Below are 24,906 nucleotides of genomic sequence, written 5' to 3' on the forward strand. Positions count from 1 at the left end.
CAGGCCTTTCGCTATGTTAGGCTCAAATGCTTCAATAGTTCTGGGGTCTGTGGCGAGACGGATGACATTGAAGTATCCAAATAACGTCCACAAAGAGCCGTAGATAAATGTGTGTCTGAATGCACTGATACAGAGACTGAGATAAATAGAAGGAGTTTGTTGAAATGTAACAACAATCAAGCAGTAAGATTATTTCCCTATCAGAGTAGCCGGTAAGCCCATGTCTTGCCGTGGGATTGGGATTGACATATTTCTGTATAGCCATGCGGACAGTGAGAAGGGTGATTGAATATCGCTTAATTTAGGTACAGTGCAACACATGAACAGAGAGAAGAGAGAAGGATTGACTGAAGTTTTGTGGCACAGCTGTAGAATTCTGATTTTACGGTATCGCCGAGGCACATGGATCAGGGTTAGCGGAATGCAGGTGTGACGAGAACACGACGATTGGATGAGCAAAATCATTGAAACAGAGGCTAAAAACAGAGAGGTGGCAGAAAGAAACAGTACAGTTTGAAATCAAACAATTCTCCATGTGGAATAAGACAGTTCAATGTCTTCAATCAAAGGGATACTTGACCAAAACAATCGTGCTGGCGATTGCGGCTGCCCTCAGCGGAGAGACTACCTGCACTCAATGGTTAATTGTAATCGCCATGGAGCAGGCAGTAGACCCAGAACCACCGGCATAGTCCTCGCACAGGCCCAACAAGGAGGCATTTGGGGAAATGGATATGGAGTGGCGAAATTAATTTATTTTTTTGCGTTTTGTTGCGATCTGGGGTGTTGCCCTTATGGTGATGGAGAAGATGATACTAAAGCAAATGTAAAAGTTGATTATCAGTTCAAAAGGAGAATCCTGGGCTGGTGGGAGTGGGTTAGGCGGTTCCCGATCTGAAAGGCGATTGAAATTTCGCTTTCTAACAGGCACACCTACTGTAAACCAAATCCTCTCACCGGATCCGAGCTTTCTGTAATTCGGGTCACTTAATGCCCTTACCACACTATTGTTTCGCAGTCCCTTGGAAGAGCGAGCAAGGGCAGGGTGGTCACATACATCTAGAGATTCAACTGTCTCGATTTCCGCTCTATCACTTGCGGAGACAGCTGAGGGTCACTGCACAATTCTGTCAGGTTAACTATCATTGTCACCGGCCACTACGTCCACTTGCTGCGCTCGCTCTGACAAGACCACAAGACAGCGAAATTGCTGCCGCATGCCCATTTCTGTGATTGAGTGGATCAGCGGTACAGTGAAATTTCTGCGAGATAATCTCTTTGAAATAATATATCTGAAAATGGAAATCCCTGTTTCTTGGTGCTTGAAACCAGTAAAATCCTTTCCTATTGAATGACTCGAACATGTTTAACTGTATCTCACGAAATAATTCAACAAATTCAACTCAGCCTGAATAATCCTTGCTTCGAGATTGACTTGCGCTGCAGTACAACATTCCTTAAATAAGACGACACTTTCACGGTAGTCTGAAAATCCTTTTAGTTACACAATGATGGAAGCATGTGGACCTGCATCTGACACTTAGGGAAGAAAATGAGAAGTGTCGCGATTGTCTGATCGGAAGCTGCAGTCGATATTGTATTGGAGCACTGGGCCTTTGTCTCACTGTGCCTCAGCGCACACTGATACACTCCAGCGTCTGACACTGCCGTGTTGTCAGTCCCGAGAATGTTATTACTTCTTGTTGGGACAATAAAGAGTGTGAACCGCCCGGCCGTTGCATTGCCGCTAATAGAGGATAGGATGTATTTCGGGCCTCGATTCTTTATTTGTCTGTACCAGTGGATACTGTCTGTACCACTGGTAGTTGCATTGCACCGGAGTTCAATCGATTATCCCTCTTGTGCAATCATCTGCTGGGGTTGGTGGATCGCAGCCTTTCCGGCGATAACTGTTGAGAAAGGGGGATAGGCAAATGAGAAACACCAAATAAAAAGGCCTAACGCCCAACGTTTTCCCAAAACACTCACCTAAAATCAATAGATTGAAAATTACTATTTCATTCGTTGCGTTCTCCTGTTTCTTTCGCTCAGTAGCTCAGGAATATTACAGGAACATCGATCGATTTGGGAAAGCTATGTGCAATCTATTATATTCCTTCCTGCTTGTTATGAAGGAACGTATCTCTTATATATTCACTGAGGGGCGGGGAGCAACGATCTGCTGAAGTTGGAGGCTCAATGAAACGCCCCCTGGTGGCCATATTCATCTTCTGAATAGAATAGAATTCCGACAGTGCAGAAGGAGGCCATTCAGCCGATCGAGTCTGCACCGAACATGCGAAAATGAACCCGGCCTATGCCTATTTCCCCACCCCATCCCAGTAACCCCGTAACCCCAACTAACGTGGCCACTCAGGGGCAATTTACCATGACCAATCCACCTAACCTTTGGAGTGTGGGAGGAAAGCGGAACACGTGCAAACTCCACACAGATAGTTACCCAAGGCCGGAAATGAATCCGGGACCCTGGCGCTGTGAGGACGCAGTGTTAACCACTGTGCCACCGTGCCACCTCCACCTGGGTTATCTGATGACCTTAAACCACAAAAGTCTCTGACAAATAGCAGTTAAATGAGAGGTGGTGACTCAGACGCTTGACCTTTGGTAATCTTTGACTGGAGTGAAATCAAGCCTGGTTAGGGTGTGATTATGGTGTCTGATTGAGATCTCAATAGGGAAACGCGGCAGAGACTGGTCTTTTACCCGCGCTGAGTCACTTCTAAACTTTGTGGAGACAGAAAGGATGGGGTTGTATTGTCTGATGGGAAATGAGCGCATCGGTTCTGTGGGGGCTGATATTCATACCCATTCAAATGGAAAAGATGAAAAGAACTTGTAGAGTAACCAGAATTCACGAATCCTAGTTTGTCCTGGTGTTTCCGCGCCTCCTGTGTCCCACAAGGATCTAACGCTGCTGCCCTCCTCATGCTTAGCGGCAGCATCTGGAACAAAACCTTAGTTTCACATACACCTGAAAACATCCAACTCTAACTCACAACCACCTCACTTGACTCCTCAACAGTTGTCTTCTTAACAGACAGAGTATCCAATGAACCGTCCCCGATGAGCAGCAGTGTTTCCAATTAAATATTAGGTGACTGAAAGCATAATTTTCTGTCCTCACTCAATATTCCTTTCGCTGGCTACAGCCTCCATCCTCTCAATGTTAACACTTTGAGTTTGCAACTTTGTTGACATATTTGATCCGAAGATGAGTTTCCAAGCTCATATTTGTACCATCTCGAAGAAAGCCTATTCTCATCTCCGTATAGAGACCCCAATTTCCGCCGCCTCGGTTTATCTGCTGATTAAACCCTCATCCATGGCCTCATTACCTCCAGACAGTTGTATGGTCTCATACATTCCATCCTCTGTAAACTTCAACTCATCCAAAACTCGGCTGTCAGAGTCTTAACTCGTCGAAGGTATTCCTTCAGCTTCACAACCTGTGCTCGTAACCTACATTAGATCTTGTCCACGATACATACTGAGGTTAAAATTCTCTCGATACAAATCTCTCCATGGCCCCTACCCACCTTATCGCTTTGATCTCCTAGACGCCAGACATATCCAAGTTATCTGGGTTCCTCTGGTTCTGAATTCTTGAGAATTCATGATTTAAATCCCCTCAAGGCAACATTTGACTGAGTATTGCATCAAAGGTGGCTAGCAATCCTGGAGTCAATGTGAATCAGGCAAAAGCCCTCCATTTGTTTGAGTCATACCTGGCACAAAGGAATATGGTTGTGATGTTTGGAGCTCGATCTTCTCAGTTCCAGGATATCACTGCAGGAATTCCTCAGGGTATTATTCTGGGAGGAACCATCTTCAGCCTCTTCATTAATAACCTTCCTTCCATCCAAAGGTCGGGAGTTGGGGTGTTCGCTAATGACTGCTCATTGTTCAGCATCATCCGTGTCTCAAATGAAGCAAAACCGGGACAATAACCAGGCTCGGGCTGGCAGTTGGGAACTAAGATTCACGCCACACAAGTGCCAGTGAATAGTCATCCCAAAAAACAGTGAATTTAACCATCGCCCCTTGACATTTAATGACACTACCGCAGCTGCATACCATCACTATCAACTTCATGGTGGTCACCATTGACCAGGAACTGAACTGGACTAGTCCTATAGATATCGTGGCTCTAAAAGCAGGTCAAAGACCAGGATCAGCTTGTGACTGCCTAAAGACTGTCTACAAGGCACAAGTCTGGAACGTGATGGAATTATCTCCACTTTCCTGAATGAATGCAGCTCAAACAACACTGAAGACTCTCAGCACCATTCAGAACAAAACAGTTCGCTTGATTCTAATATGTTTAACAAACATTTACTCCCTTCATCACCAATGGCCAGCGGCAGTAATGAGTGCAAACTACAAGATGCACCCCAGCACGCAACGCTCCTTAGACCTCGCCTTCCAGACCCACGGGTGCTACCGTCCAGAAGGACCAAGGCGACAGGTACCTGGGAAAACCAGGACTTACAGGCTCCCATATAATCACTTAAAATGGTTACTTGGATATACATTGCCATTACTTCACTGTCTCTGGATCAAGATCCTGTCACTCCCTTCCTAACACCACGCTGGGTGCACATTCATCCCAGGAACTGTATCTATTCAAGAAGGCAACCCGCCACCACCTTCTCAAGAGCAACTGATGACTTATATTAAATGCGGGCATTGCAGGTGTCGTGGAGGTGCGGAAACAGGAGGAAAAACTAGTATTCGCGAAATCTGGTTACTCTACAAGTTACCAGCCATCTTTTCCATTTGAATGCCACCGGGCACTCAACCCTGCATTATCCGCCCTAAATCTCTGCATCTATCTTTCCTCCTTCTGGACACTCCCTAAAACCACTTACATTTTGGGTATCTGATTTTATATTGTTTTACGAATTTTGGTGTCAGGCTTTACCTCAGCATTTTCCTGTGTGTCCACGTCGGACGTTTAATCAATTGAATGTTGTACTAAGCACTTGGATTGAAATCCGTACCCAAGTAACAGAATCAAAAGCCGACCCATTCGCCTTGTCCTAGTGAACGAGTGTGGAGCATTTGTGAACCGATCAGTTGAGATGGGACGAACGGCCTTCCTCATTCCCCAGTGCCTTGTTATCAAGTGAGTGATCTGCCGCAGTGAAAATGGGCAGTGAAAATGGAAAACCTATGTTGGAGCGCCCTCTTGTGGTTGAATGTGGTACATTGTCTCTGCCTGGCAATTCAATGGTTTCAGCGAGTGACATCCACATATTTCTCTGACGTTTTCATTAATTTCCATTAACTTGCTTGATGGGTTCTGGAATCTTCTGCTAATAAGAACATAGGAGCAGGTGTGGGCCATTAAGCCCATCGAGCCTTCTCCGCCATTCAATATGACTAAGACTGGTCTGTGGCCTTAGGGCAGCACGGTAGCACAAGTGGACAGCACTGCGGCTTCACAGCTCCAGGGTCCCAGGTTCGATTCCCCGCTGGGTCACTGTCTGTGCGGAGTCTGCACGTTCTCCCCGTGTCTGCGTGGGATTCTTCCAGGTGCTCCGGTTTCTTCCCACAGTCTAAAGACGTGCAGGTTAGGTGGATTGCCCATGATAAATTGCCCTTATTGAGCAAAAGGTTTAGGGGGGGTTATTGGATTACAGGGATAGGGGGGAAGTGAGGACTTAAGTGGGTCGGTGCAGACTCGATGGGCCGAATGGCCTCCTTCTGCACTGTATGTTCTATGTTCTAACTCCATATACTTGCCTTTTGTCAATATCCCTTAACACCTTTGTTTAACAAAATATAGTCAATCTCAGATTTAAAATTCGCAACTGTCCTAGCTTCAACTGCGGCATGTGGGAGAGAGTTCCAAACCTCTACCACCCTGTGTGTGAAGAAGTCCTTCCTAACATCTCTGCTCAACGGTTTGGCCCTAATTTGTTGACTGTAATTTGAAATCTCCTCTATCAAAACCCCACAAGCCATCGAGTGCCTAATTTTATTCTCTCCTTTACAGTATTTGATTGCAGAAAAGAACCAAGTTGTCTCTAATATAACAAAATAGAATACTGCGTTTGTCCTGAAGGAGAGCTATACGAACGCAAAACATAAATATATTGTACCAATATATGGTAAGCTTCCATTCAAAAACATCCGTAAGTATTGACAGCTCCAGAAAGAGCTCTTTAGTGACTTTGCTTGTGAAGCTAACAAGGAATGTGCACCAAGAGGAGGCTATTTGGGCTCTCCGGCCTGTTCTGCCATTTGATTCCTCCCGGTAGAGTGGTGGAAGTACAGACAATAATATATGATGCGATGTATATTCGAAAAACTGCAGGTCGATGGACAATTAATATGCTGTGGGGTTTATTGTATACTCATGCAGACTGGAAGAATTTGGCCAAATGAGCTCCTCCTGTACTTTAACCCTGTGATTCCATAATTCACACCCTCTCCTAACTCGGAGTAAGCAACCATTCCTTTCGTTGTCTTTCCATCAAAATCCTGAAACTATCAATAAAATAGCACCGTGGGAGCATCTTCATCATTCAGACTGCGGTAGTTCAAAGAGATACTACACCATATTTCGTGAAGTTTTTGATGGACAATAAATGCTGACCATACCATAATCGCTCGTAGAAAGGAAATAGAAACAAAACAAACAAAAGAGAATTCTTGTGAGATTCACAATGGAAACTTTTTACTCTGTTTGTATCTTTCATTCTTTACACATCTCACGTTCTTCCTCTATTTCAATTGTTTCCTCTATCCTAGTTTCTCTCACTTACTGTTTTTCTGTGTCTTCCTTTGCACGTTTATAAAAAAAGTCCAATTGCCACATTAAATACCCCGAATATTTTCCTTTCTGAACAAGTGGCGTGAGCATGGGAGGGGTGGGGCTCATTGTCAAACGCAAGCCCCGCCCAGAGCAGTATCGCGGGCAGGTGGTACAGGAGGAACTGAACAGTCAGCATTGGTGTTAAAATACTGTAATGCCGTTGTCGCATTCGGTACTATATATTGGAAAATATTTACACACGACACTTCCACACCTTCCCTATAGTTTTGTGTCGATCATCTATCAACTTTCAGATTCCAGCAGTAAATACTTCTGCTATTCGAAGAGATTATTGCTGAAGATATAATGAGGCTCAGGCCGCATCTTCATCTGGTTATATTGTGGCTGCTGATCGGTAGGTACAGCCACGTCTGTTTTACCTGTTTGTAGTAGCGTGATGTTGATAAACTTTTCAACTCAGTTTTGCATTTTTTTAAATATGCTTTATTTCAGGGCTTATTCAAGCAGATTCTGCGTCGCAAACTCAGACTGTGCTGCACATTACTGAAGAAGGTAGCATGAAAATCGACTGCAGTTACACAACAGGCTACAGTGATCCCTATTTGTACTGGTACAGACAGCACGAGGACAAGACACTGCAGTTTATTTTGTACAGAGATAAAAGAGATGCGGATTTTGCCAAAGGGAAATTCGTGGCCAACCAGACTAAAGAAGGAAAGACGTTTCCTTTAACAATAATACGAGCAGAAATTCAGGACACCGCCGTATATTTCTGTGCACTGAGTGACACACTGGTTTAAAACGCTTCTGTCGCTGTACAAAAACCCTCGTGATATAGAACTGCCTGTTCAAGGAATCCCACCTCTGTGAGTAACTGTCATCCGCGGTTCTGTGGTAACTGTTCCATCTGACAATTCTCTCTCCTTGAAGTCAGCAGGTTGTGGTTTCAAACCTGACTTCAGAGACCAGAGTAGATCATCCAGGATGACACTTCCACTGCCAGTACTAAGGGAGAGATATTAAATGGAAGCGCCATCTGCCCTCTCAGGAGGATCTGAAATACCCATAAAACGCTTTTATGTCGAGTCCGATTGCTTTCCCGTACAATTAAGCCTCAATCGACATCACTGAACCAAATTATCAATTTGCTCTTTATGAGAACTTGCTGTATGCATTTGACTATTACCTCGACTGCAACAGTGATTTCAATTCAAACGTACATCATTAGGCCGACCTAATGATAGATTAGACCTTGCTCTCTATCATTGTGAGTAGAAATAGTATATTAAGTATTACAACTCGTGGGCATGCACACAGCTTATTCAGTTTCGCAACCAGTACTTGACCATGTTATGTTAAATGTTTGACTGGGCTATAGGTCCCAAGAAGAAATGATCTACCCATCACCTATTGACATTCAATGGTTTTACCATCACTGAATCCCTCTTGATTAATAATCTGGAGGTTCCTACTGACCTGAAACTGAATTGGATGAGCCGTATACATAATGCGTCTACAAGAGCAGGTCAAAGGGTATAAATCCTCCGGCGAGTAACTAACCACCTGACTCCCTTACGCCTGTCCACCAACAGCGAGGCAGAAGTTATGTAATGCTCTTCAGTTGACTGGGTGAGTTCATCTCCAACGACACTCAACAAGCTCGACACCTTTAAGGACAAAACAAAATGATTGATTGCTACACCCAACTAAAACTCCTTCAATCACTCCACTATCGAAGAACAGTGGCAGTGTGTGTGCCATCGAGAAGATGCACTGCAGGAACTCCGCAAGGTCCCTTAGGCAGCACCTTCCAACCTCACGCCGTCTACCATCTTGAAGGACAAGGGCAGCAGACACCTGGAGGTTCCCCTCCAAGCCACTCACCATCTGACTTAGGAATATATAGCTGTCTTTCACTGTCATTGGGTCAAAATCTTGGAATGTCCTCCCTAAAACAGTGTGGATGTTCCTGCACCACATTGACTCCAGCGGTTCAAGACTGTAGCTGAGCACTGCCTTCTCAGCGGCATTTAGGGCTGGGCAACAAATGCTGGCCGGACCAGCGTCATCCACATCCCGTAACTGATTGTTTTTTAATTAGGAGATTCTGTGCACCAGTCCAAGAATCGTACTTCAGTTCAATCCTTTCGTAGGCTCCTTTTTTTCCGAGCGAACATCATCAGGCTGGATTGAAAGCAGAACACTTTCCTTTTTTAAATAATTTGTCTCATTAACTGGCTCAGCCTCTCTCCACTATCCTTTCATTATCCACCTCCGAAATAATACGGTTTTTGATGACCTGGTTTATTTTTTTGAGCAAAGGATAGGGAAAACCGCAGGATGTCAGTTGCACTAATCAGAAACAAATTCCATCAGGTGACATGTGAGTTCAAACGAGCTTTATCGGCCGTTTGAAAATTGTTTCTACCAAATGAGTATTAAGAAATGGTGAAAGTGGCAGCATTGACGGGATATTTTATTTATTATTATTTTTCATGACCACGTGTGTGAGAGTTTCAGAAGAGATTTTGCAAAGCGGTGTGAACAATTAAAGAGAGGGGGGGACAATGCTATTAATTGGATTACACCCTAGCGTCATTAATATGTAACGAAGGACAATCGAAATCGGAAAGTGACTAACACCGACAGGTCAACGTGGTCCAAACGGATCTATGTGACCAAGAGTTCCTCCGGTTCGTTAATTAACTTGCTCATTTATTCAATGATTATCAGGCTGGATTTCCTGATACAATCTATGTTTAAGATGAGGCAAATAGCTTCCGGGTGCGGCGATGACCAGCTGAGTCGCACGTTTCGGCAGCTCCCTGTGAAACGGACTTTTGGGCTCTTGATAGGAGCCCCAACGGCAATTTTGACGGCTAAAAACACTGTGCGGTAAACCAGAAGGGAATCCCCCCTGGATACGGATGGAAAAAGGAGGAGAAAGTGGCCAGATTGCAGTGGATCCTTTAGAACAGCGGCAAGGAAGGCAAGCAAAAACCAAGATGGCGTCGGAAGGTGGCAGTTTAACATGGGGCCCTGAACAACAAGAGTTCTTGAAATGCTGTGTGGAAGAGATCAAAAAGGAAATGAAGAAAGAGCTGTTGGCCCCGATACTACAGGCGATCGAAGGACTAAAGGAGGAACAAAAGACCCAGGAGCGGGAGCTTCGGGTCGTGAAGGCAAAGGCAGCCGAGAATGAGGACGACATACAGGGCCTGGTGGTGAAGACGGAGACGCAGGAGGCACATCAGAAACGATGTGTGGAAAGGTTGGAGGCACTGGAAAACAACGCAAGGAGGAACAACCTGAGGATTCTTGGTCTTCCTGAAGGTGTGGAGGGAGCGGACGTCGGGGCATATGTGAGCACGATGCTGCACTCGTTAATGGGAGCGGAGGCCCCGGCGGGTCCGTTGGAGGTGGAGGGAGCATACCGAGTGATGGCGCGAGGACCGAGAGCAGGAGAAATTCCCAGAGCCATAGTGGTGAGATTCCTCCGTTTTAAGGATAGAGAGATGGACGAAGAAAACTCGGAGCAGTAAATGGGAGAACGCGGTGATCCGCGTTTATCAAGACTGGAGTGCGGAGGTGGCGAGAAGGAGGGCGAGCTTTAATCGGGCCAAGGCGGTGCTTCATAAAAAGAAGATAAAATTTGGAATGCTGCAACCGGCAAGACTGTGGGTCACATATCGAGGGAGGCACCACTACTTTCAGACGACGGATGAAGCGTGGACTTTTATTGTGGAAGAAAAACTGGAATGAGCGGGTTATTAAAAAGAACGTTCGAACAAAGTGGTGGGGCGAATGTGGGGGGCAAAGAGGGGTTTTATGTACTAATCCTGCGATGTGGTAACTTTTCTCTCTCCCACAGGTGGTGATGGGGGGAGGAGGGGAGGGGGAGGAGATGGGGCGTTGGCCATTGGGGGCGGGGCCAAGGGAGAAGCGCGGGCTTGGTTCCCGCGCTATGATAACCATGGCGGGAAGAGAGAAGCAGGAAGGAGGGGGCATCGCACGGTGCGAAACGAGGTCACGGGGGGAAGCCGAGGTCAGCCAGAGTTTGCTGACTTCTGGGAGCAACATGGGGGGAGTAATTACGCTAGCGGGGGATCTAGCGGGGGGGGGGGAGGGGGGAATTACTGGGTTGCTGCTGCTGGGGAGAGGGGGGAGCTGGTATGGGAGAGGATGGGCGGGGGGGGGCACCGCCTGGGGGAGATACAGCTGCGTGGGAACCGGGTGAGGAGCTGCAAAAAGGGGATGGCTAATCGACAAGGGGGGGGGGGGGGTAGGAAGCCCCCCAACTCGGCTGATCACATGGAACGTGAGAGGGCTGAACGGGCCGATAAAGAGGGCACGGGTACTCGCACACCTTAAGAATCTTAAGGCAGATGTGGTTATGTTACAGGAAACGCACCTGAAACTGATAGACCAGGTTAGGCTACGCAAAGGATGGGTGGGGCAGGTGTTCCATTCGGGGCTAGATGCGAAAAACAGGGGGGTGGCTATATTAGTGGGGAAGCGGGTAATGTTCGAGGCAAAGACTATAGTGGCGGATAACGGGGGCAGATACGTGATGGTGAGTGGCAAACTACAGGGGGAGACGGTGGTTTTGGTAAACGTATATGCCCCGAACTGGGATGATGCCAATTTTATGATGCGGATGCTAGGACGCATTCCGGACCTAGAGATGGGAAAGCTGATAATGGGGGGAGATTTTAATACGGTGTTGGAACCAGGGCTGGATAGGTCGAAGTCCAGGACTGGAAGGAGGCCGGCAGCAGCCAAGGTACTTAAAGATTTTATGGAGCAGATGGGAGGTGTAGACCCGTGGAGATTTAGCAGACCTAGGAGTAATGAGTTCTCGTTTTTCTCCTATGTCCATAAAGTCTACTCGCGAATAGACTTTTTTGTGCTGGGTAGGGCATTGATCCCGAAGGTGAGGGGAACGGAGTATACGGCTATAGCCATTTCGGATCACGCTCCACACTGGGTGGACTTGGAGATAGGGGAGGAAACAGGAGGGCGCCCACCCTGGAGAATGGACATGGGACTAATGGCAGATGAGGGGGTGTGTCTAAGGGTGAGGGGGTGCATTGAAAAGTACTTGGAACTCAATGATAATGGGGAGGTCCAGGTGGGAGTGGTCTGGGAGGCGTTGAAGGCGGTGGTTAGAGGGGAGCTGATATCAATAAGGGCACATAAAGGGAAGCAGGAGAGTAAGGAACGGGAGCGGTTGCTGCAAGAACTTTTGAGGGTGGACAGACAATATGCGGAAGCACCGGAGGAGGGACTGTACAGGGAAAGGCAAAGGCTACATGTAGAATTTGACTTGCTGACTACAGGCACTGCAGAGGCACAATGGAGGAAGGCACAGGGTGTACAGTACGAATATGGGGAGAAGGCGAGCAGGTTGCTGGCACACCAATTGAGGAAAAGGGGAGCAGCGAGGGAAATAGGGGGAGTGAGGGATGAGGAAGGAGAGATGGAGCGGGGAGCGGAGAGAGTGAATGGAGTGTTCAAGACATTTTATAAAAAATTATATGAAGCTCAACCCCCGGATGGGAGGGAGAGAATGAAGGGCTTCTTGGATCGGCTGGAATTTCCCAAGGTGGAAGAGCAGGAAAGGGTGGGACTGGGAGCACAGATCGAGGTAGAAGAAGTGGTGAAAGGAATTAGGAGCATGCAGGCGGGAAAGGCCCCGGGACCGGATGGATTCCCAGTCGAATTCTATAGAAAATATGTGGACTTGCTCGCCCCGGTACTGACGAGGACCTTTAATGAGGCAAAGGAAAGGGGACAACTGCCCTCGACTATGTCTGAAGCAACGATATCGCTTCTCTTAAAGAAGGAAAAGGACCCGCTACAATGCGGGTCCTATAGACCTATTTCCCTCCTAAATGTAGATGCCAAGGTCCTGGCCAAGGTAATGGCAATGAGAATAGAGGAATGTGTCCCGGGGGTGGTCCACGAGGACCAAACTGGGTTTGTGAAGGGGAGACAGCTGAACACGAATATACGGAGGTTGTTAGGGGTAATGATGATGGCCCCACCAGAGGGAGAAACGGAGATAGTAGTGGCGATGGATGCCCAGAAAGCATTTGATAGAGTGGAGTGGGATTATTTGTGGGAGGTGTTGAGGAGATTTGGTTTTGGAGAGGGGTATGTTAGATGGGTGCAGCTGTTGTATAGGGCCCCAGTGGCGAGCGTGGTCACGAATGGACGGGGATCTGCATATTTTCGGCTCCATAGAGGGACAAGGCAGGGATGCCCTCTGTCCCCATTATTGTTTGCACTGGCGATTGAGCCCCTGGCGAAAGCGTTGAGGGGTTCCAAGAAGTGGAGGGGAGTACTTAGGGGAGGAGAAGAACACCGGGTATCTTTGTATGCGGACGATTTGCTACTATACGTGGCTGACCCGGCGGAGGGGATGCCAGAAATAATGCGGATACTTGGGGAGTTTGGGGATTTTTCAGGGTATAAATTGAACATGGGGAAAAGTGAGTTGTTTGTGGTGCATCCAGGGGAGCAGAGTAGAGAAATAGAGGACCTATCGTTGAGGAAGGTAACAAGGGACTTTCGTTACCTTGGGATCCAGATAGCTAAGAATTGGGGCACATTGCATAGGTTAAATTTAACGCGGTTGGTGGAACAGATGGAGGAGGATTTCAAGAGATGGGATATGGTATCCCTGTCACTGGCAGGGAGGGTGCAGGCGGTTAAGATGGTGGTCCTCCCGAGATTCCTCTTTGTGTTTCAGTGCCTCCCGGTGGTGATCACGAAGGCTTTTTTTAAAAGGATTGAAAAGAGCATCATGGGTTTTGTTTGGGCCGGGAAGACCCCGAGAGTGAGGAAGGGGTTCTTACAGCGTAGCAGGGATAGGGGGGGGGGGCTGGCTCCACCGAGCCTAAGTGAGTATTATTGGGCCGCTAATATTTCAATGGTGAGTAAGTGGATGGGAGAGGAGGAGGGAGCGGCGTGGAAGAGATTAGAGAGGGCGTCCTGTAGGGGGACTAGCCTACAGGCTATGGTGACAGCCCCATTGCCGTTCTCACCGAGGAACTACACCACAAGCCCGGTGGTGGTGGCTACACTGAAGATTTGGGGACAGTGGAGACGTCATAGGGGAAAGACTGGAGCCTTCGGGGGGTCCCCGATAAGAAACAATCATAGGTTTGCCCCGGGGGGAATGGATGGGGGATATGGAATGTGGCAAAGAGCAGGAATAACGCAACTGAAAGATCTGTTTGTGGATGGGAAGTTCGCGAGTCTGGGAACGCTGACCGAGAAATATGGGTTGCCCCAAGGGAATGCATTCAGGTATATGCAACTGAGGGCTTTTGCGAGGCAACAGGTGAGGGAATTCCCGCAGCTCCCGACACAAGAGGTGCAGGACAGAGTGATCTCAAAGACATGGGTGGGGGATGGTAAGGTGTCAGATATATATAGGGAAATGAGGGACGAAGGGGAGACTATGGTAGATGAACTAAAAGGGAAATGGGAAGAAGAGCTGGGGGAGGAGATCGAGGAGGGGCTGTGGGCAGATGCCCTAAACAGGGTAAACTCGTCGTCCTCGTGTGCCAGGCTAAGCCTGATTCAGTTTAAGGTATTACACAGGGCACATATGACTGGAGCACGGCTCAGTAAATTTTTTGGGGTGGAGGATAGGTGTGCGAGGTGCTCGAGAAGCCCAGCGAATCATACCCATATGTTTTCGTCATGCCCGGCACTACAGGGGTTTTGGATGAGGGTGACAAAGGTGCTTTCAAAAGCAGTAGGAGTCCGGGTCAAACCAAGCTGGGGGTTGGCTATATTTGGGGTTGCACAAGAGCCGGGAGAGCAGGAGGCGAGAGAGGCCGATGTTTTGGCCTTTGCGTCCCTCGTAGCCCGGCGCAGGATATTGCTAATGTGGAAAGAAGCCAAGCCCCCGTGGGTGGAGACCTGGATAAATGACATGGCGGGGTTTATAAAGCTAGAGCGGATTAAGTTCGTCCTGAGGGGGTCGGCTCAAGGGTTCACCAGGCGGTGGCAACCGTTCGTCGAATACCTCGCAGAAAGATAGACGGAATGGGGAAAAGAAGGCAGCAGCAGCAGCCCAGGATCGGGGGGGGGGGGGGGAGGGGGGAGGAGGAACCAGAAGGACTCTCAGGGTTGTTAATATATACTGTATAGTATGTATAGGTCGTTGCTACAGATAATTATATATTGGACTGTTAAATTATATTTTTGGAGAGTGTTACTTGTGATAAGGCAGTTGCCAATTAGGGTTAGTTTTCATTTTTGTTATTTATTATTTATTCATTTTTTGTTTATAAAATAGGTCATTGTTATTTGTGTTGTTATAATATTGTGTAAAGGATGCACAATGTACTGTGATTTTCAGCGCTGGTTGGATCAGCTGTGCTTGGTTATGTGGAACCTACTTCAGCTCTGACAGAGGAGTTCAAGATCTGCAGGGTCAAGGATCATCATGCAGATCTGTCTCCCACCACTCCTTATCATTATAGCACCTATCAGTAATTATTTCCTTAGTGCTTAAAATATATCCACCTCCGCAACTTTCTCCACCCCGCCCAAAATTCATAGCACAACCGACTCCCCAGCCAATCGCTGCCCTGTCTCGGGTGTTAGTACTGGCAATATAATAGTGGCAATGATGCTGGTGAATTGTTTGCGACTATTTAATTCAAATATGAGTCATGGCGATTCGGTCCCGTAAAAAGCTGATTTATTTGCCTTTTTATCCAGAGTATTAACCGTCACAATTAAACTGGGGCTTACAGACATTTGCAGAAACTGACTTCATAGAGCATTCTGTTAAACACTTTATTTTAAATGTGAGAAGTAAATGTTATGAAGGGCTGGGTCTCAGTAAATAAAGATAAAGAAAGTGAGAAAGGGAGGAAGGAAGGAAGGGAAGGGAGAAAGGACCGACGGAAGGAACGAAGGAAGGAAGGAACGAAGGACGGAAGGAAAGAAGGAAGGAAGGAAGGAAGGAAAATAATAATAAAGAACATTCCTATATACAGCGCCTGTGACGTAGCCAATTATGAATTTCCATGTTGCAATGTAGTTTTAACACACAGTAATTTAGCGTCTCGTCCAGGAAGGCAGCAACTCTGACAGTTGGTATAAATTCTGGCCGACAAGAGACATTCGGCACAGTAGTGTGGGCCTGACATATCACAAGTCCGGGATCTATCACCAGGACGATCTGATTCTGGAGAGAGAGAGGGGGATTTTAGACTCCTACCGAAGCCAATGGACTTTTGAATGGCTCTCCGCATCTTCTAGCCCCATCCCACGGAGCCATAAGATTCAGCAGAATGTGTGCCACACTGAACTATTCTGGTCGAAGTGAATCAACCAGAGGAGGTTATAAAGTGTATTGTTGACGTTTGACGCAACCAGTGAAGGGCCACATCAGCACGCTCTTCAGCTCCTCTCTGAACTTGGTCTGGGCCACTGCATAGATGAAGACATTGTTGCAGGAACTGACTAGCTGGAGCATGTTGCCTGTCTCCTGAAGGATGTACTGAGGGTCACTGAAATCCGAGCTGTTGAAATAGCCCTTGCCTTTAATCCGCACATAGAAGAAATGTACCACATGGGTGGTCCACAGAAGGAGGAAGCTGAGCGCAATGGCGAAGAGCAGGATAATGGACCTCTTTCTGTTGGCCAGTTCTGAGTCCCCGTGACTGGCAGCGCCACGGAGCCTCTTACGGGCTCTGCTGGCCGCTAAGATGTGTCTTACAGTCAGGACGTTGAGTAGCAGAATAAAGAAGAATGGGAAAAAGGGGGTTAAGATGCGGTCCAGCCAGTCGTAGGCCTTCCAGGCGGGCATAGTGAAATAGGTGGGCCTGCGGTCACAGAACCAGGGCACCCCATCCACGATGTACAATGGCCGGCAGACAAAGTACAAAGGGGCGTTCTTGACGCAGCTAATGGCACAGATCAATCCTGTAACCAACAATGCAGTTTTCTCAGTACAGTATCTGGTCTTCAGGCTCTGACAACAGATAGCTATAAAACGGTCGATGGTGAAGGCCACGGTCAGCCAGACTGAGCCATCCCGGGTAGCAAAGCCCAGCATGATGCTTACTGCACACCCAGGGGTCGTGGACAAAACACTGTTACGAAAGTAGATGCGGCCAATCCGGTTGAGGATGACGGTAGTAATGATGACCAGGAAATCGCTCACGGCTATCGCCACCAGATAGTAGGTGATGCACCGGGAGAGTCCGCACCGTCCTCGGGATAAGGTTATCATTGTCAACAAGTTGGCTGTGAGAGATAAAACGAGAAAGATGTCAACGAGCGAACGCCTAACAACAACTGCTACCCCTCCAATCAGTTGAAATATCCTTCCTACTGAGTTACGTTGCCACCATGAGATTACAAATCTTCCAAAGCTATTGTTCAATATCCAAAGCTGACAAATGTGTCACTATAGACAGCATTGCAGAAAGACCCCGCCACACATCAGGCTCTCTGATAACTGAATCAATCCCCATGGCTCACCTTCCAGCTAAAGCTCATTGGAAACATTTGGTGTCACTGCCTTTATTCAGACCGAATCACGTCCATTCATCAGCCCTGTACCCACTGATCTACACCGACCCCCAGTCCGGCAAAGTTTGCGTTTTAACAATCCCATCTTCTAATTTTCAAACCCCTGCGGAGTCCCAGTCCTCCCCGTGGGGGAGCGGCACGGTAGCACAGTGGTTAGCACCGTTGTTTTACAGCGCCAGGGTCCCAGGTTCGATTCACGGCTTGGGTCACTTTCTGTGCGGAGTCTGCAGGTTCTCCCCGTGTCTGCGTGGGTTTGCTCCGGGTCTTCCGGTTTCCTCCCACAAGTCCCGAAAGACGTGCTTCTTAGATGAATTGGACATTTAGAATTCTCCCTCAGCGTAGCCGAACAGGCGCTCGAATGTGGCGACTAGGGGCTTTTCACAGTAACTTCATTGCAGCGTTCATGTAAGCCTAGTTGTGACACTAATAAAGATTATTATCAGTCGCATCAGTAACATCGTAGAACTATCCGAGGACTCAGCATATCTACTATACGGAGCTCGAGGCCCATTGATATTAGTCGGTCATTAGTAACTGTTCTGCCTTCAGCTCTGAGGAATTCAACTCCGGAATTCCCTCCCTCAAAACCTCCGTCTTACCATCCTTCTTTAGGAGGTTCGTTATAACCGAACACTTGGCTGAGATTTTGGCTCAACTATCTACTTCTGCCATTCAGTATCAAATGTGCTTGTCAGAATTCTCGTGAAGCTTCCTCGCGATACGCGCCTGAGTATCTGAAGGAACAAGTACAAACCCATCTTCTGAAGTACAAATAGAACTGAACAATACCTGTTGACTTTGCCAATGACACACACATCCCGTTATGTATTGACAAATAATTGTCCAAAATTTACAGAAACTGCTACCAGAACACACAATACCGACTAAATTAAATATCTAGATTATTCACTGATCTATTTCCAACGTTGCTATAATTAATTCCTCAGGCCACATTAATATATCGATGTTCCTTCACTATCACTGGGTCAAAATCCTGTAACACCCTTCCTACCAACACATCAAGGCTTGCAGTTGTTCAAGCAGTCAGCTCATCACCAACTTCTTACGGGCAACGAGGGATGCACAATAAATTTTGGCTGAGCCCAGACGGCCATATCCCCGAGAAGAATACAAAATTAATAAAAGTAACTGTTGGGACACCACACTGTACAGTAACTGTTACAATTTTCCAGTGACGGCATTGTACATTCGTGCAGTCACACTTTTATATTTCAATTAATCTCATATAACGAGTAGATCGTAATAAATCATCTTCTGATGTTTCACGCCTATCAAAATACATTATGTTACACCATGATGACATGTTGTTCCCCACGGCGCTAAAACACTAGTTAGCATTTAACCACATCAGCATAAAAGCTGATGTTTAATCATATAAATAATACATAAGCCAGATCGACCTTCTTGAAAGTGGACCCTCGGAAAGCAACAGGTCCTGACGGAGTCCCTGGTTGTGCACTCAGATCCTGCGCGGACAAACTGGCCGGTGTTTTCCCCGGAGTCTTCAACCCCTTCCTACACTCTTCCAAGGTTCCCATCTGCTTCAAGAAGACCACCACCGTACCTGTACCAAAGAAGAACCAGGCAATGTGGCTCAACGATTGCCATCCGATTGCCTTGACAGCTATCATTATTGAGTGCTTCGAGAGCTTGTTCATGAGTCACATCAACGCCATACTCACAGAACGCCTTGATCCGCAGGAATTCGCATACTGCTATACCCGGTCCACAGCAGACGCCATCTCCCTGGCCCTACACTCACTCCTGAAACACCTCGACAAAAAGGACTCCCACGTCAGACTCCTTACATTGAATACAGTTCCGCAATCAAGACCAAAAGCCGGTAGGGGCCGGTTTAGCACAGTGGGCTAAACAGCTGTCAGAAAAAGACCAGCAGCTCGGGATCAATTCTCGTACCAGCCTCTCCGAACAGGAGCCGGAATGTGGCGACTAGGGGCTTTTCACAGTAACTTCATTGAAGCCTACTTGTGACAATAAGCGATTATTATTATAAACATATCAAAGCTCCAAAGCCTAGGACGTGGCTCCTCACTCTGCAACTGGATCCTCGACTTTTTGACCTAGAGAGAACAATCATCAAGGATAAAGAAACACACCTCCTCCACGACAGTGCTCAAAACCGGGGCCCCGCAAGGCTGCATATCTAACCCCGACTATGCTCCCGAGACACGTCTAACTGTGTAAGCAAATTTGGCGTCAACTCCACCTACAAGTTTGCTGATAACACGGCCGTAGTGGGTCGGATCTCGAACAATGATGAGTCAGAGTACAGGACGGAGATAGAGAACCTAGTGGAATGGTGTAAGGACAACAATCTCTCCTTCAACGTCAGCAAACGGAAGGAGCTTGTGATTGACTTCTGGAAGTGAAGTATCGTACACACCTCTGGCTGCATCAACGGGCCGAGGTAGAGATGGCTGACATCTTCAAATTCCTAGGTATGCACATCACCTGTTCCACTCAAGTCGCCACTATGACCATGAAAGCACCACAGTGCCTAAACGTCCTCTGGAAACAATGGAAATTCGGCTTGTCCACTTTGACTCTCACCAATGTTTACAGATGCACCATAGAAAGCATCCTATCCAGCTGCATCACAGCCTGGCATGGCAATTGCTCAGCCCAAAACCGAAAGAACCTACAGAGAGTCGTGAGCACAGTCCAGTCCATCACACGAACCTGCCTCCCATCGATCGACTCTGTCTATATCTCCCACTGCTTTGGGGAAGCGGATAGCATAATCAAATATCCATTCCACCCGGGTTATTCTCTCTTCCAACCTCTTCCATCGGGCAGGAGATACAAACCTCTGAGAATACTAACAGATTCAAATAAAGCTTCTTCCCCACTTTTAACTGACTCATGAGTGACCCTCTTATAGACTGAACTGATCGCTTCAAACATCTTCTCTACTGAGTAGTACTGCAATCTGGATGCTTCACCCGGTGTCTGTGTCTATGTATTTACATTGTGCATTAATCGTATGTCCCATGTTTTTTCAACTATGGAACTGTCTGTCTGGACTGTACACAGAACAATACTTTTCAGTGTTCCTCGGTACACGTGACAATAAATCAACTCTAAATTCAAATAACACATTAATGTTTATGCAATGCCATACACAACAATTTATATCTCAGCCACAGCTAATTATTTATATAACCATGCAGCAAAATTATTTATATAACCGTGCAGCAAAATAATTTCAATAATATCTTGTAGTGCCCCACAATGGAAGTGAAAGTAATACACTTTACTTTACCATCACCCGGTGTTTTTAATACGTTACCTATAAATATAATTGCCTGTTTGAATTTCCTTTCACACAGAAAAATACTCTGCCCGATCTTAAGAGGGAACATACACAACTTCTGAGCATTTACAAAAAATAACTTTTTGGATACCAGTAGTTACCTGGGGCGCCAATAACAGCAAGAATGGGATAGCAAACGGCAAAGAAGGGGCCATTTGCTGGGCCATGCATCGCCTTTCGGAAACTAAACGAAACCCAAGAGCTATACACTGCAGCGCTGCTTCTCATTCAAAACGTCTCTCATTTATTCCAAGTGAGAATCTCCAGAGGGACAATTAAGTCACACCTTTGTTACGGTTTTGTGAACAAACAGATTATCTCACCGATTTTTCCATTTGTAACATTGGCAATGTGGATGATTCCAATCCACTTACGGGCGAACGACGATATGCAGATTATATGGGTTCTCCCGCTGCACAAACCATGCCTTTTCCTCTCCAAATAATGTAGCTTCTTATGGTAGATTCTGAACTGAGATCCGATCTCTCGCTACAAAAAATCCTCAGCTTTTACCATCTCTGACATGTCCCCAATTATGATGTGGAGATGCCGGCGTTGCACTGGGGTGAGCACAGTAAGAAGTCTTACAACACCAGGTTAAAGTCCAACAGGTTTGTATAGAATCACTAGCTTTCGGAGCGCTGCTCCTTCCTCAGGTGAATCAGGTGAGCTCTGCTCCGAAAGCTAGTGATTCGAAACAAACCTGTTGGGCTTTAACCTGGTGTTGTAAGACGTCTTACTCTGTTCCCTATTACTTCGCGCTTTTCCTTGTCATAATAGTTCATGCAATTTGTTAATCAGTAATCGTTGTAATGTTATAAGACCATAAGACCATAAGACATAGGAGCGGAAGTAAGGCCATTCGGCCCATCGAGTCCACTCCACCATTCAATCATGGGTGATTTCAACTCCATTTACCCGCTCTCAGGGGCTGGTTTAGCACACTGGGCTAAATCGCTGGCTTTTAAAGCAGACCAAGGCAGGCCAGCAGCACGATTCGATTCCCGTACCAGCCTCCATGAACAGGTGCCGGAATGTGGCGACTAGGGGCTTTTCACAGTAACTTCATTGAAGCCTACTCGTGACAATAAGCGATTTTCATTTCATTTCTCTCTCCATAGCCCTTAATTCCTCGAGAAATCAAGAATTTGTCAACTTATAAGACCATAAGACATAGGAATGACATATTTCAACATATTTTCATCTTTTAATGGTACAGCTTTTCCCTCACAGATAAGTAAGTTCATATAATGCTTTTTTTCTGGATTCGAACTATAATTTTCGTCTGTTCCACAGACGTGAAAACAATTACACTCCAGACACGAAAATCGACACGGTAAATAGCGAGGAGGGAAGACTTAGATTACAGGACGAGATAGTCTGGCTGGTCAGATGGGCAGAACAGTGGGAAATGTTAATACAATCCTACAAAGTGTGAGGCTCCCCCTTTTTATCAACTCAAACTTTATTCATATTAGTTTTGTAGTTTCACATTAAAATCGCACGGACGAGGCGCCTCTGATGGTGGGGACGCTTGAAGAGGCGATAGGCGTTGCCAGAAACTGTTGCTAAAAAAAGATAAGGATCCAATGGAGTGTGGGTCGTATAGGCCCATATCACCTCTGAATGTGGACGCAAAAGTATTGGCGAAGGTACTGACGGGTAGGGTGGAGGAGTGCCTCCCGAAGGTGATAGGTGAGGATCAGACGGGGTTCGTGAGAGGGAGGCAGCTCTTTTCGAACATTAAGAGGGTATTGAACGTGGTTATGGCACGGGCGGAGGGGATGGAAACAGAGGTGGTTGTGGCATTGGACGCTGAGAAGGCGTTTGACCGGGTAGAATGGGGGTACTTGATGGCAGTTCTGGAGCGGTTTGGGATTGGACCAAGATATGTGAACTGGGTAAAGCTACGATAAGGAGCCGAGGGCGAGTGGCCACACAAACAACATCAGCTCGAGATACTCTTCTCTCCATCGTGGGACGAGGCAGGGGTGACCCAAGTCCACCCTGCTGTTTGCACTTGCTATTCAGCCGTTGGCCATCGCTTTCAGAAGTTCGGGAGCATGGAAAGGAATAGTGCGGGGGGGGGGGGGGGGGGCGGTGGGGTGGGGGTGGGGGGTAAATAGAGCATGAGGTGTCCTTATATGCCGATGACTTGCTGTTATACGTGTCGGAACCGAGTGTGTCGATAGGGGGAATATTGGAGCTGCTTCGAGTATTTGGGTCTTTCTCGGGGTACAAGCTGAATCTAGACAAGAGTGACTATTTTGTGGTGTCTCGGTCGCGGGTGGGGGCAGGGTGTGGTAATCACCACTTTTGTATATATTAGGAGATGTGTGGTAAGACCCTGTGCATGTGTGCGCCCTGTACTGCAGCCATTTCGCCAGCTGCTGTAGAAGGCTAATAAAGCCTCAGTTGTATTCACCTCTCGTCTCTGTGCAATTGACCGTGCATCAAATTATTACTCTAAGATTTTCAGAAGATGGACCTCTGCATCAAGCCGGATCACCTGCAGTTGGATCCGCAATCACGCAACGCCAAAAAGGACTTTCAACATTGGCTAGCTTGTTTTGAAGCTTACATCAGGTCTGCACCAGACCCAATCCCAGAAGCTCAGATGATCCAGATCCTCTACTCGCGGCTGAGCTCCAACATATTTCCTCTTACCCAGGAAGCGCCGACCTATGATGAAGCCATGGCACTACTGAAAGAGAATTACGCCCAGCGGACGAACACGTTCTTCGCCACACACATAATCTCTACTCGTAGTCAACTCCCTGGTGAGTCCGTAGAAGGTTTCTGGCGTGCTTTACTTCCCCTGGTCAGAGACTGTGACTGTCAGGCCATGGAACATTCGAACCACCTCATGTGGGACGCTTTCATTCCGGGGATAGGGTCAGGCCTCATACTCCAGCGACTTTTAGAGGGGGCCATGCTCGACCTCGCAGAAATCAAAAAGCTGGCGCTATCGATGATGGTCGCCTAACGCAATATTCCGGACTACACCCACAGCCGCGTGGACCACACCCCCCTATGCATCGTGGACACCACAGACGGCCGCCCCACCGGGGGTCTCACCCAGCCAATCATACGCCTGTGCCACGCGGCAGCCAGCCAATCCCGGGGGGCCCTGATGTTACTTCTGCGGGCAACAGAAACACCCCCGCCAATGCTGCATGGTCCGCAGCGCCCTTTGCAAGGCCTGCGGCAAGAAGGGGCACTTCGCTGCGGTGTGCCAGGCCCGCTCAGTCGCCGCTATCGCCACAACGACCCTCGCTTATGGACAGTGGGTGCCGCCATCTTCCCCCCCTCAGACCACATGCAGCCCATTGGCGCTGCCACCTTTTTCATCCCTCGCCGCGTGCAGCCCGAGGGCGCTGCCATCCTGTCCACCTCAAGATCATCAGGCGCCACCATCTCCTCTCCCCCACGGCACATGGGCGCCACCATCATTCCAGGACCCGTGCCCCCCGGGCACACCATCACTCAACACCAGCGATGACCAGCCGCGACTTGCCTCAGTCACGCTTGACCAGTCTCACCCGCACAATCTAGCCACCGCCTCGACAAGTGTGAAGATTAATGGGCACGGGACCTCTCATCTGCTGGACTCCGGGAGCACCAAAAGCTTCGTCCATTCAGATACGGTAAGGCGCTGCTCCCTCGTGGTACACCCCACCAATCAGAGAATCTCCCTGGCCTCCGGGTCCCACTCCATGGTGATCCAGCAGTACTGTATAGCCACGCTCACGGTCCAGGGCGTAGAATTCAGCGGCTTCCACCTCTACGTCCTCCCCAACCTCTGTGCTGCCCTGGTACTCGGCCTGGACTTCCAGTGCAACCTCCAGAGCCTAACATTGAAATTCGGCGGGCCCATACCACCCCTTACTGTGAGTGGCCTCGCGACCCTAAAGGTCAACCCACCTTCCCTCTTCGCAAGCCTAACCCTGGATTGCAAACCCGTCGCCACCAGGAGCAGATGGTACAGCACCCAGGACAGGACCATCATCAGGTCCGAGGTCCAGCGGCTGCTTTGGGAAGGCATCATCGAGGCCAGCAACAGTCCCTGGAGAGCTCAAGTGGTAGTGGTGAAATCTGGCGAGAAACACCGAATGGGCGTGGACTACAGCTAGACCATCAATCTGTACACGCAGCTCGATGCGTACCCCCTCCCACACATTTC

At 47.7% G+C, this 24,906-nt stretch overlaps 1 protein-coding gene across 1 annotated transcript; it reads right to left on the bottom strand.

Annotated features, from left to right (window-relative positions):
* Window positions 1–16,172: 16,172 nt before the first annotated feature.
* Window positions 16,173–17,066, bottom strand: LOC140422602 (G-protein coupled receptor 15-like). The gene has a single exon (XM_072507609.1). The coding sequence runs from the start codon at window positions 17,064–17,066 to the stop codon at window positions 16,173–16,175; it is 894 nt and encodes a 297-aa protein (XP_072363710.1).
* Window positions 17,067–24,906: the final 7,840 nt, after the last annotated feature.

The sequence above is a fragment of the Scyliorhinus torazame genome, chromosome 5, assembly GCF_047496885.1.
Source record: "Scyliorhinus torazame isolate Kashiwa2021f chromosome 5, sScyTor2.1, whole genome shotgun sequence".
Classification (NCBI taxonomy): domain Eukaryota; kingdom Metazoa; phylum Chordata; class Chondrichthyes; order Carcharhiniformes; family Scyliorhinidae; genus Scyliorhinus; species Scyliorhinus torazame.